The sequence below is a fragment of the Chelonia mydas genome, chromosome 4 (genome assembly GCF_015237465.2).
Source record: "Chelonia mydas isolate rCheMyd1 chromosome 4, rCheMyd1.pri.v2, whole genome shotgun sequence".
Taxonomy (NCBI): domain Eukaryota; kingdom Metazoa; phylum Chordata; order Testudines; family Cheloniidae; genus Chelonia; species Chelonia mydas.
The window spans coordinates 122,945,860-122,958,013 of NC_057852.1; the positions used below are offsets into that span (position 1 = coordinate 122,945,860).

The 12,154-nt window shown below is 43.1% G+C and overlaps 1 protein-coding gene across 1 annotated transcript in view; it reads left to right on the forward strand.

Annotated features, from left to right (window-relative positions):
* Window positions 1-12,154, forward strand: part of POLN (DNA polymerase nu) — a 202,798-nt gene that overhangs the window by 180,103 nt on the left and 10,541 nt on the right. The window contains exons 18-19 of the mRNA XM_037898583.2: window positions 1,244-1,326; window positions 6,369-6,500. Coding sequence (XP_037754511.1) covers window positions 1,244-1,326; window positions 6,369-6,500 — 215 coding nt within the window. The remainder of the gene's footprint in view (window positions 1-1,243; window positions 1,327-6,368; window positions 6,501-12,154) is intronic.

The window sequence follows — 12,154 nt, forward strand, 5'->3', positions numbered from 1 at the left end:
CACTTTGAAAATGAGGTTGAGGCTCCTAAATCCCTAAAGCACTACTAAAATTGTACCTCTAGTTTAGTGTCTCATAAATAACATGAAATAGGGAAATGCAAGACGTGGTTCCTCCATAAAGGACCTACCTTTTCCTTGCTGCATAAATCATGAGATCAAAGAAGGCAAAATAACTTTTAGGACTGAAGGCTTCAATGATAGTTTTCAGTTTGGAGTACCTGTTTTTCCCTTTTAAAACTGTGAATAACCCTAAACAGTGGGAGACTTACATATTTTCAAGAATACGCAAAAAGCAATCCATTCCCAGGAGAAATAAATAAATATTGGGGGAAGGGGAGGCAGGAGGAGAAAAATATCACAGCCAAAATGGCTTCTCATTAACTCACATAGAGCATTTTATCTACAATCTCTCCCAGAAAAAAATGAGTCAAAGTAGTTTCCTCAGACTTCAGTGGTAGACTTAGACAATTTTGAACCAGAAGTACAGGTCCCAATCTTGCAAATATGTAAGCATGTTCTTAACTTTACTATCATAAGTAGTCCTGTTGATTTCAGTTGGACTACTCATGGTAGTAAAGTGAAGCACATGTATAAGTGTTTGCAGGTTTGGGACCTTAATATGTTACTTAATTCAGGTGACTAATATCAACCAACTCAACTTGAAAATGCAGTGCAAAACCTTGCTGTGAATTTTTATCTAACTATCCAAACAATGTAGAAATCTGCATTCCGGATCTTCAACATTTTCACTTGTAAGGAAAATCCATGCAAATTACTGAATTTTCACAGAATCTCAGTGGAATCAAAATAGGCACAAATATTTTTCACAGTTCTAGTCCTCAGTCAAACTTTTCCAAACTTCAAATATTTGGGTTTGATTTTTGTTCAGAAAATCAAAGGGTTGGGTCAGTTCTTATTTGATCTGAACCAGTTCATCCATCTCTAATAATAAATTAATCTTTTAAGAGCAGAGGTTTTTCCAACCAAACCATTGGTGGAAAAGGGAGATAAAAGGCCAAGATTAGCCTGGTTCACTAGAGACAACATCCCCCACCAAATTATATGACAAAAAAGCTGTGGATTCAAAGGCCAAGATTAAAGCCTCCTTGAGCTTCTGTTTATATGCTACATGTCTGCACTTATTAAATTACTGACTTTAAAATGTATTTTCAATTATGTTTGGAATATATATTTGCTTTTAACTAGAAATAGAAGATGAAAACCATATTATATTTGTGCTTAGGAGGGGTATTCCACGTGAACAAGTGAAGCATGCAGATAGAGAACAGGCAAAGCGTGTTGTCTACTCAGTAGTTTATGGAGCAGGTAGGGATCTGTATAGAACTAGAGACAAGTTTATTCTCACTACTGTTTACATTTTTAGATGATTAACTAGAGCTGCAATGGATTTGAGTTAATTTAAATTTTTTAACACTAGCCATGCACTGAATTTCTGAAAGTGAATAAAGTGATCTCAGAAATGCATCTTGATTTTTTTGACTATCATAAAATAGTCTACTTAAAAATCATTCAGAATAATATAGCAGCATTAACATAATATGAAAGTTATTCCCTGGCTAAGTTGATGCATTGACTTATTTTGCATTTTGACTTTTAAGTACATCTGAGCTACTATAAGGAGACTCATGAGTCAATGTAATTCAAACATCTGTCTTTACCTACCTAAAATTAGTATAATTCAGTGTGGAATATCCTCTGCATACCAACGGTGGATGTACACATAGAAGATGAAAGAAGTTGTTATTGAATCAAGGTCAGAATTTGGCCTTGAATGGTGTATTTTTATTAAACTCTCTGTACTGTACCATAAGTATAAAGACTATTTACAAAATATTGTAGGAAAAATAAGGTCCCTGCTCTTTGGAGCTCAGAATCTAAGTCAGACAAAAATATAAATACCACAATTCCTTTAATATTGGTAAAGTTTCTGTTTTAATAAAATGGGCTTCTCCTGTATACTTGACTATCATGATCTCATATCACTATGTGAAGGATTTCCCGTTATTATCCCATTTATTTAATTATTTAATCTATCTTTAGATGTGCTGATTTTTTCTTAATCTACTATAAACTACAATTTATATAGCCTTCCTAAAGGTGATCTGCAAAAGGAAAAATAGAGTTTGTTTCCATGTTACTTCTATACAATGTAAAAGGAAGGTCTCCCCCCTCAAAAGATTTTGGTTGAAACAAGTGAAGATTCTGAATAAAAATCACTTCCCCTCTCACTTTCTTGGAATTTGTCTTATTAATAAATATATTATTCCAAAGCTTAGATTTCTAATGTAAAGAATAAATAGAAATAGCTTTCAGGCATTTCTACATCATGAAAAAAAACAAAGGACCCAAACCCAATTTTTATTCCTTTGCATGTCACCTTTAATATTTATTTGGCTGATAGACTGACAAATGCTAGTGCTCCTAAAGGCAAATTTACTAACACAACTCATTGATTTAACTGTTTAATAAAGCATTGAAATAAGAAATCTGGTAGCAGTATAGACCATAAAACATTAAAAACTAGAGCCGTACAGTAATATACACTTGTATGTGACTTAGAATCATAGGGTTAAGGGACTGCAAAGGTTATGTTGTCTAACCCGCTGCCAAGGTGTGGGATTTGTTGGGTCTAAAACATCCAAGACAAATGGCTATCCAGCCTCCTTTTGAAAACCTCCATAGGAAGTCTGTTCTATTGTCCTACTGTTTTTACAGTTAGGAAGCTTTTCCTGAGATTTAATCTAAATCTGCTATGCTGTCATTTGAGCCCATTGCCTGTTGTCCTGCCCTCTGTGGCAAGAGAGAACAACTTTTCTGCGTCTTTTTAATGGCAACCTTTCAAGTATTTGAAGACCACTATCTTGTCCCCACTCAATCTCTTCTTTTCCAAACTAAACATACCCGGTTCCTTCAACCTTTGCTCTTATGGCTTGCATTCCATCCCTCTGATCATCTTTGTCATTCACCTCTGGATCCTTTGCAGTTTCTCCACATCCCTTTCTATACATTGGTGACCAAAACTGGACAGTCCTTCAGCTGAGGCCTAACCAGTGCTGAGTAGAGCGGAACTATCCTCTCCCATGACTTGCATGCTATGCCTCAGTTAAAGCAACCTAAAATTGCATTTGCCTTTTTTGCAAGAGCATCACATTGCTGACTCATGTTGAGGTTGTGATCCGCAACAACTCCCAGATCTTTCTCAGGAGTGCTGCTCCCAAGCCAGTTATCCCCCATTCTGTATTTCTGCATTTGGTTTTTCTTCCTGAAGTGTAGTACTGTACCTTAAATTTGTCTATGATGAATTTCATTTTGTTGTCTGTACCCTAGTTCGCCAATTTATCCGGATCCCTCTGAATTTTAGCTCTATCCTCCAAAGTGTTGGCAACCCTCGAAGCTTTTTGTCATCTGCAAATTCGATCAGTATGCTACATCCAGGTCATTAATAAAGATGTTAAACAACACCAGACCCAGAACGGATCCCTGTGGTACCCCACTTGAGACCTCCCTCCAATCTGATATCATTCCATTACTAATTACTCTTTGTTGGCAGTTGTTTAACCAATTACGTATCCACTTAATGGTGGTTCCATCAAGCCCACATTTCTCCAGCTTACTTATCAGAGTGTCATGTGGGACTATGTCAAAAGCCTTGCTGAAGTCCAAGTATATTACGTCCACCGCATTCCCCCTATCCACCAAACCAGTTGCCCTGTTGAAAAAGGAAATCAAGCTGGTTTGGCATGATTTGTTCTTGGTAAATCCATGCTGGCTGCTAATGATTGCCCTTTCATCCTCCAGGTATTATCAAATTGAATGTTTTATACATTGCTCTAGTAGCTTCCCACGTATTGAGTCAGACTGTCTGGTCTGTAGTTCCCCGGCTCCTCCTTTCCCCCCTTTTCAAAGATGCAGTCACATGTTATTTTTTATGAGAAGACTGAAGCAAAGTAGGCATTGAGGAGCTTTATCTTTCTATCATCTTCTGTTACCAGCTCACCTTCTCCACTGAGCAGCGGAGTCGCACCGTCCTTGATCTTTCTTTTTTGTCTCACACTTCGTAGTCTTCAGGAATTCTTCCACCATTTCAGAGAGCTCTACATATTTACAAATTTAGTTATGTTTGAAGCGCAACATCGCAAATGAAGAAAACAAAATGGTGATCATATCATATATAGTTCTTTTCTGGTTGTTGAGCCTTTAGATTACACTTGGGTCACATTTTCAAGGTCTTCCATGAGAACTAGATATGTACTTAAAAAACAAAAACAAAAACCCTGAGACATTCACCTAATCACTTGCCTCCAGAAGCTAGTACTTTAACACACAAACTGAACAGCATGAGAAGTGACAACACTACAGACTTCCTGTCTACTTTGAAGCAATTCACTTCACCTGTCTGTGCCTTGTTCATCTGTAAAAAATATAATGAGGGGCACCAAAGTATCTGTTAGTTAATTAATTCATTAAATCCTAAATTAGGCCATGCCTGTATGTACAGCACTGCAGCGATACAGCTGTATGGATACAGCTGCACTGCTACAGCGTGTCTGGTGAAAACACTCTATGCCGACAGGAGAGAGCTCTCCTGTTGGCATAATAACACCATCTCCATGAGTGGCATAAGCTATGTTGGCAGGAGAAGCTCTCTCATTGACATAGTGCTGTGCACATGAGTGCTTACGTCAGTGTAACTTATGTCGCTTAAGGGGGTGGAATATTCACACCCCTGAGCCACATAAGTTTTGCCAACATAGGTTGTTGTGTAGACATAGCCTTTGTTTGATATCCCTCTGTGCAATATCTAAGTGTTTGGGTGGACGAAGGGGAGACAAAAAAATGAAAGAATTTGTATTTTCAGTCTTCTAAAATTATTTTTTTTAAAGTGTAAAGCTATTGTTGACACTTTCTGTCCTTTTCAGTTTTTCATTGCTATTGCTGATTAATTTGCATGTTTTCATATGTGATATTTTAACCTATTTATTAAATGTTCTTTGGATGGGAAATGTGGCCAGCTTAGACATTTGTTACAGTTCTCTTGTGAAGCCACAAGCAGATTCCTAACTGGTATAGAGAGACTGGTAATTCTGAACAATGTTTTCTGAACAATGAATGAGAAATTTTGGGGAAGTGGGTGAGAGTTAAATTAATTGGTCGTCAAACAATAATACAACAGTGGAATAATTCCATTAGGAGTCATCCCAGATGTCTTGCAAATTTCTGATTTTTGCACTTTGGCTAGATTTGTTCTTCTAGGCATCAGTGCAGCTCCTGACATAGCTGAGTACAAAATACTAGAGAATTATTATGAAATGCATATCAGACTGACAGTGATGGCATTTGGGTGGCTGAAATCTTACTTCTCTCAAAAACACCATCTAGTTTCTCTTGACATTATTACTGTGACGACTAATATTTTATATCTCTAGTTCTTCAAGACATTGCCTTTCAGCAAATGTTATTTGCAGACACAATGCTGTCAGTAATGTTGATGTATGGTTTTATTTGCACTTGAACTACTTGGTTCATAAATTTCTTTAAATTGTACTTCTTACCTTTTAATCTCATAGCATGGAAAACTTTGATCTCATTTTTCTCTCATACTCCTTTGCTTTATCTTGTTATAGATTCACTTTGATATAGTTTTACTTATAACAAATATCTAGATGCTGGGTAAGTCTTGTTGCGACTTTCTCTATGCTTCCTTTAAAATCTATCCTTTCTTTTCCATCCCTCCTGCTAAAACCTTGGTCCATGCCTTGGTCATCTCTTGTTTCAATTACTGAATTCTTCTCTTTTGCTTCCCTGCATTGCATTTCTCCAGCTTGTCCAAAACACCCTACCTAAAATCATTCAGCCCCATCACCAGCATCCTCACATCTCTGCATTCACTTCCCTGCTTATTCAACATTAAATTCAATCTTCTAATCCTCGTATCAAGGCTCTGCATAAATCTACCCCTGACTAGTTTATGAATAAAAGTGAACAAAACTAAGAACCCTACAGGATACACGTTATGAATCTAAAATACAGATATTATCCTAAAATTTGTATTTAAGCTATTAAGATGTAATATGCAGTGGGGAAAACCTCTGCTGAGTTACACCCAAATTCAGTAAGGTATTTCAACGACGAGTTTAGTCCTTTCTTAATCAGTTAAAACACTTAAGCTTAAAATGAAACATATACTTAAGTAGTTTGCTGAATCAGGACCTTAGTATATGTGACCATCCAAATTTGTGAAAATAACTACACTGGTCATATTCCACTAGTCAATGTACAGTTCAGTACTAATATTTATAATGAAGCAATATTTAAATGATTTTCTGTTGTACATTATTGTGCACAAGGTAAAGAACGTCTTGCTGGATGTCTGGGAATTACTCCTCTTCAAGCTGGTCAATTTATAGAGAGTTTTCTGGTGAAACACAAGAAAATTCATGACTTTACAAAGAAAACCATTGAGCAATGCCACAATGAAGGTAATAAAACCTATAAGATACATTCTTGTTTACCGTTCAGCTGCTATGCTACATTTTACAATGAGGACAGAGATTCAACTCAGATAATGCTTGTAGGATGAGAGAAAAAGTTGAAAGAAATGATGAAAATATCCACCCCGATGAATGTGGTCTGCCCTGTGTTATGCTGGCAAACTGGGAGGATCTGGTTGGATCCACCACAGCTGCAGCTTCCCAGATATTGTTATTTACCAGGAAAGCTCTTTATCATTTGTGAATGGCAAGAAGTTCCTTTCTTTTTTAATATGGATCTCAAAGTCCAGTTATCTATATTTATACTTTGAGATTAGTTTATTGCAATGCAATGTACATACTACCATATTGTCAAACTAGTAAGAAGTTGCTGCTATGGCATAACACAACCTGCTTAGTAAGCACTGTTTCACAAAGAGAGCACGTTACACCTATCTCCTGTGATCTGCACTGGCTACCCCATGATTTCTTGGTGAGCTTTTGGGTATCCAAGGCTATAAAGCCCTAAAAGATATGAACTCAAAACACCATCTGTCTATCCCATGTCATGTCACAGTAGATGTGATCATCTGAAGAGTCTAAGCTAATGTAAGCAGAGGAATAGTCCCGCTGTTGTGGGGAACTTTCCTGGCTTCTGCACTACCCTGGTGAAGTGGGCTAGCGAAAGGATCAGAGTCCTCGCTCCCACTTTCTTTACCCAGTGGCCTCCCTGCCCTTGAGGACTCCCCTTCCACTCTCCTATCTGGCAGAGTCTTCGTAACCCCAACAAGGCTGGGCCCAGGATTCCTGAGGGGCTCAACCCCCAACCCTGCTGTGGTCACCTAGGACAGGGGCTAGGGTGTCCCCACTCCGGGGTACTCTCTCTGCACTGGGCACTTCTCTGACCCACTGACGATTACATACAATTTAAAGCAAATGCAAGTGTCATAAATATAAAGGGAAGGGTAAACACCTTTAAAATCCCTCCTGGCCAGAGGAAAAACCCTTTCACCTGTAAAGGGTTAAGAAGCTAGGATAACCTCGCTGGCACCTGACCAAAATGACCAATGAGGAGAAAAGATACTTTCAAAAGCTGGGAGGAGGGAGAAAAACAAAGGGTCTGTGTCTGTCTGTGTGATGCTTTTGCCAGGGACAGAACAGGAAAGGAGTCTTAGAATTTAGTAAGTAATCTAGCTAGATATGCATTAGATTATGATTTCTTTAAATCCTGAGAAATTAAGCTGTGCTGAATAGAATGGATATTCCTGTCTGTGTGTCTTTTTGTAACTTAAGGTTTTGCCTAGAGGGATTCTCTATGTTTGAATCTAATTACCGTGTAAGGTATTTACCATCCTGATTTTACAGAGGTGATTCTTTTTTACTTCTATTAAAAGTCTTCTTGTAAGGAAACTGAATGCTTTTTCATTGTTCTAAGATCCAAGGGTTTGGGTCTGTGTTCACCTATGCAAATTGGTGAGGATTTTTACCAAACCTTCCCCAGGAAGTGGGGTGCAAGGGTTGGGAGGATTTTGGGGGGAAAGACGTTTCCAAACAACACTTTCCTAATAAATAAACCCAGATAAACGTTTTGTGGTGGCAGTGGAAGTCCAAGGGCAAAGGGTAAAATAGTTTGTACCTTGGAGAAGTTTTAACCTAAGCTGGTAAAAGTAAGCTTAGGAGGTTTTCATGCAGGTCCTCACATCTGTACCCTAGAGTTCAGAGTGTGGAAGGAATCTTGACAGCAAGTTATTTAATCAACAATTAATTTTAAAAAGAATAAGGAAAAATGGGAAAGGTTAAAGAAAACACATCACCCTGCTCTGTGGGAGGGAACATCACAAACAGTGTCTCTGAAATGTCCGGGCAGTTCACAGTCTGTTCCTTGTACGTCCCAGGCCTTCTTCTCAGGCCCTGGCTGTGCTGCAGGGATGCTGTGGGTTGGACACTTGCTCTGGTGGTGGCCACACACTCTTAGGCTCTAAGTGGTAGGACCCTTCTTCCCAGTGTCGCCCCCGCCCTGTCGGGGTTACAATCTAAGCCTGGCCTGCAGAGCCTCTTGGCTGAGGCGTCTCCCTGTGCTGGGCCCACTGCCCAGGGTCGCTCTCCCTAGCTGCTCACTGCATCCAGCTCCGGACTGCTCCAGCCCCAGCTCCACCACTCGATCTCTGCACTGCTGCTGCTGCTCTGCCTCCAGCTCACTCAGCTGCTTCTCTGGCCCCTCTGGCTCTGGTTGTTACAGCTCTGCTCCCAGGACAGGTCTGCTCTGCAGGCTGCTTCTGTGACTGCTCCCAGCACTGACCTGCTTCGTGGGCTGCTTTTCTGGCCCCTCTGGCTCTGGTTGCTGCAGCTCTGCTCCCAGGGCAAGTCTGCTGTCTCTGAGCTGCTTTTCTGGTCCCTCTGGATCTGGCACAGCTCTGCTCCCCAGCTTAGCTTGGGCCCCTGCTTTCTTCTTAGCTCGGCCCCACTCTGTCTGACCCAGGCAAATCCAGTTCACACGGAGGACAGGACCTCCCTGGCCTCCTGACTCCCTGATTAGCCTGCTCGCCCTGTCATTCAGGCTGACCTGGAGCATTGGCCTCTCCCCATTGTTCCTGGGGACTATCAGTCTCAGGGTCCTGATTTCCCATAGACCCTTCCCCTTTTAGTACTGGGAGCTAGCCAACCAACACACCCCCACTGAATGTTAGTAAGTGGGCAACAGTCCCCTTACACTAACAATTTAGTGGCTGTCTACACTTAAAGCATTGCCGTAGCGCAGCTGCCCCGGGAAAATGTTACTTATGCCAATGTGAGAGCTTAGGTACTCCACCCCCCAAGAGGTGGTGGTTATGTCAATGGAAGAAGCCCCCTGTCAACATAGCACTGTCTATGCTTGGGGTTAGGTCGGTATAACTGCGTTGCCCAAGGGCGTGGATTCTCCACTCCCCTGAGCGATGTAGTTATATCAACATAAGTTGGTAGTGTAGACCAAGCCTTAGATTTGGGTTGGTGGCAGGATGTCCTTAGTGAGAGGGTTTTCACTTTAGAATTAACTTTTTGCTTTTGGTCCATCAGAGCACTAGACTCAACTGTTCTTTTCGCAAACTTTCTCAGAGGAGAAAGTTTGTTGCAGGATGATAGGGTAGTGTAAATGTCTGTCTTTTCAAAGGTTGATCTGGTCTGTTTAATGTCTGTGTTGCTACTTTTGGTAGTGCATCTAGAGTGTGTGATAGGCATAACTGAAAAATCTAAATATATAACAATAAATATTTAGTGTTCGATGTAGGCAAAGTTATTGACATGTTGACTTTCTATGCTTGGTTTTGAATTTGTGTGCATATGCACATGCATGAAGGCATGTAGAGCTGTTCAGGAAAAAAGTAATTAGCAACAAGACAAGGCTGTTCCTAGGAGCATTGGTACCCTTTGGTGCAAATGGCGTTAGATGCCTCCCCAACAAGTTGCTTAGTCATTTACTTGGTGCTTCCTTCCTCACACCAAACTACCTGATCTCTTTAGATGTGTCACTTCATCCTAAAGTTTCTCTAAGTTCTTCTTTGAGTACTTGCCCATATATATTATTACTCCTGGGGGAATTCTGCGTCACTGCTTGCACGCAGAATTCATGTCCCGCACAAATTTCTTTGCTTCCCCGCATAAAAATGACTTTCTGATGGGGAAACAAAGGGAAGCTGCATGAGCGATCATGTGCCACTCCCCAACAGCATGGGCGCATCGTTTTGGGCACTTGGAACAGCCAACGGAGAGGTAAATCACTGGGCGGAAGGGCAGGCCTGGGAACTCCCCAGCTGGTGCTGGGTCAGACCCACCCCTCATCTGCCCAGTCCCTGTGCATCTGGGACCCCATACTCAGACTCCGCCCTGCTGAGCTTCACCCCCCCACACACCCAGAACCCCCCCCCCACTGAGCCTCCCACACCCTAGCCCCCACCCCGCCTAGCCTCACCCCCTGCACCCAGAGCCCCCATCACCCCCACACCCGGCCCTTCCCGGCCAGTTGCTCCTACCCTGCGCTGGGCTCAGCTGCTAGTCCCTGCTGGATTGGCGGCAGGGTAGGAGTGCATTTCCCCTGCACAGAGCAGCTGGGGCTGGACTAGGGACAGAGCTGGATCAGACCCACCCCCAGAAGCTCCCCCAGATTTGCACTCCTTCTGCTTCCTGCCCTTATCATTTCTCAGCCATGCGGGGAGGGGTCACTGTACAGGGAGCTGCTCCCGCATCTGCCTACTCCCCAGGCATCTGGACCCCTGCCATTCCCCTCATCCCTGCATCCAGACCCTCACCCCTGCACCCAGACCACCCTCTGTTGAGCACCCCTCACTTGAATCCCAACCCTGACAAGTCCCACCCCCTATGCACCTGGACCATCCCACAAGCCAGTCCCACCCAGACCCCCATCCTACTTAGCCTGAACCAGCTGCACTTGTACCCCCCCGCCAAGCCCCAGTCTCCCAGCACCCAGTCTCCCCACAACCAGAACCCCACCTACTGAGCCGCAGCCACATTCACCTGGACCCCCCCTGCAGAATCACATTGCCCCTGTACCCGAACCCCCCCCCCCCACAAGCCCTAGTTCATCCAGATCCTCCCCGCACCCGGACCCACCCACTGAGCTGCTCGCACCCAGATCTCCCACACAGAACCCTCTCACCCTACACCTGGATCCCCCTACATACACTAAGCCCCTCCACACTTGGATCCTGTCAGATTGAGCCTGCCTGCCCACACCTTGTACACCTGACACGGGGCTGCTAACCCTGGTGAGTTGCTTCACCTGCTACTCCTGAGGTAATTCTGAACCAAAACATTAAATATTCTGTACCAAAAAAATAAAAATTCTGTGGACAGTATTTTAAAATTCTGCAAAATTTATTTGTCAATAAATAAATGTGGAGGCTCCAGCATGGCAGTGGGGAGCACAGGCCACTGGCTGCATTGAGATGGGAGACCACACTGCAGCCTTCCCCCCCACCAAGACACAGACCTCTGGAGCGGGCCCAGACCTTGCGCTATGTCAGGGTCAGGTGCACCCTCACTGCTAAGTCTGTATCCCAGAGGGGAATGGGCTGCAGGGTGATCTCCCACCTCTGTGCAGCCAGTCGCCTGTGCTCCCCACTACCATGCTGGAGCCTCCACATTTATTTATTGACATAAAATCTGCAGAATTTTGCAGAATTTTAAAATATTGTGTGCAGCATTTTAAATTTTTTGGTGCAGAATTCCTTCAAGAGTAATATTATATTTCACTGTTGGTCATATGCGGCCCATGCGGTTAAGATTGGAGTCTTTTGGCCAGCAGTGTCTGCTGGGGCCATTCATGCATCCTGAATGTCCTTGCACTCCCATACTACAAGCATAAAAGGCAGTGCAGGACCAACCACCACTCACCACCTGGGGCTCCAGTCGGGGAGCAGGGTTGGGGCGCAGGGGCTTGCCCCACTTTGGCATCTACCCACCCGCAACCCCACTCCCTGGCAGGAGCACCAGGTGGAGTGAGGCAAGCCCCTGCGCCCCAACCTCGCTCCCCGGCAGGAGCGCTGGGCAGGTGGAGCGGGTTGGGCCATGGGGGCACCTATTTTTCCGGGAGTGCCCAGTTGGCCAGGGCCCTTGGGCACAGCTCCATTGGCCCAGTGGTTATGTCACTGCTTCGCCTCTCTCATTAC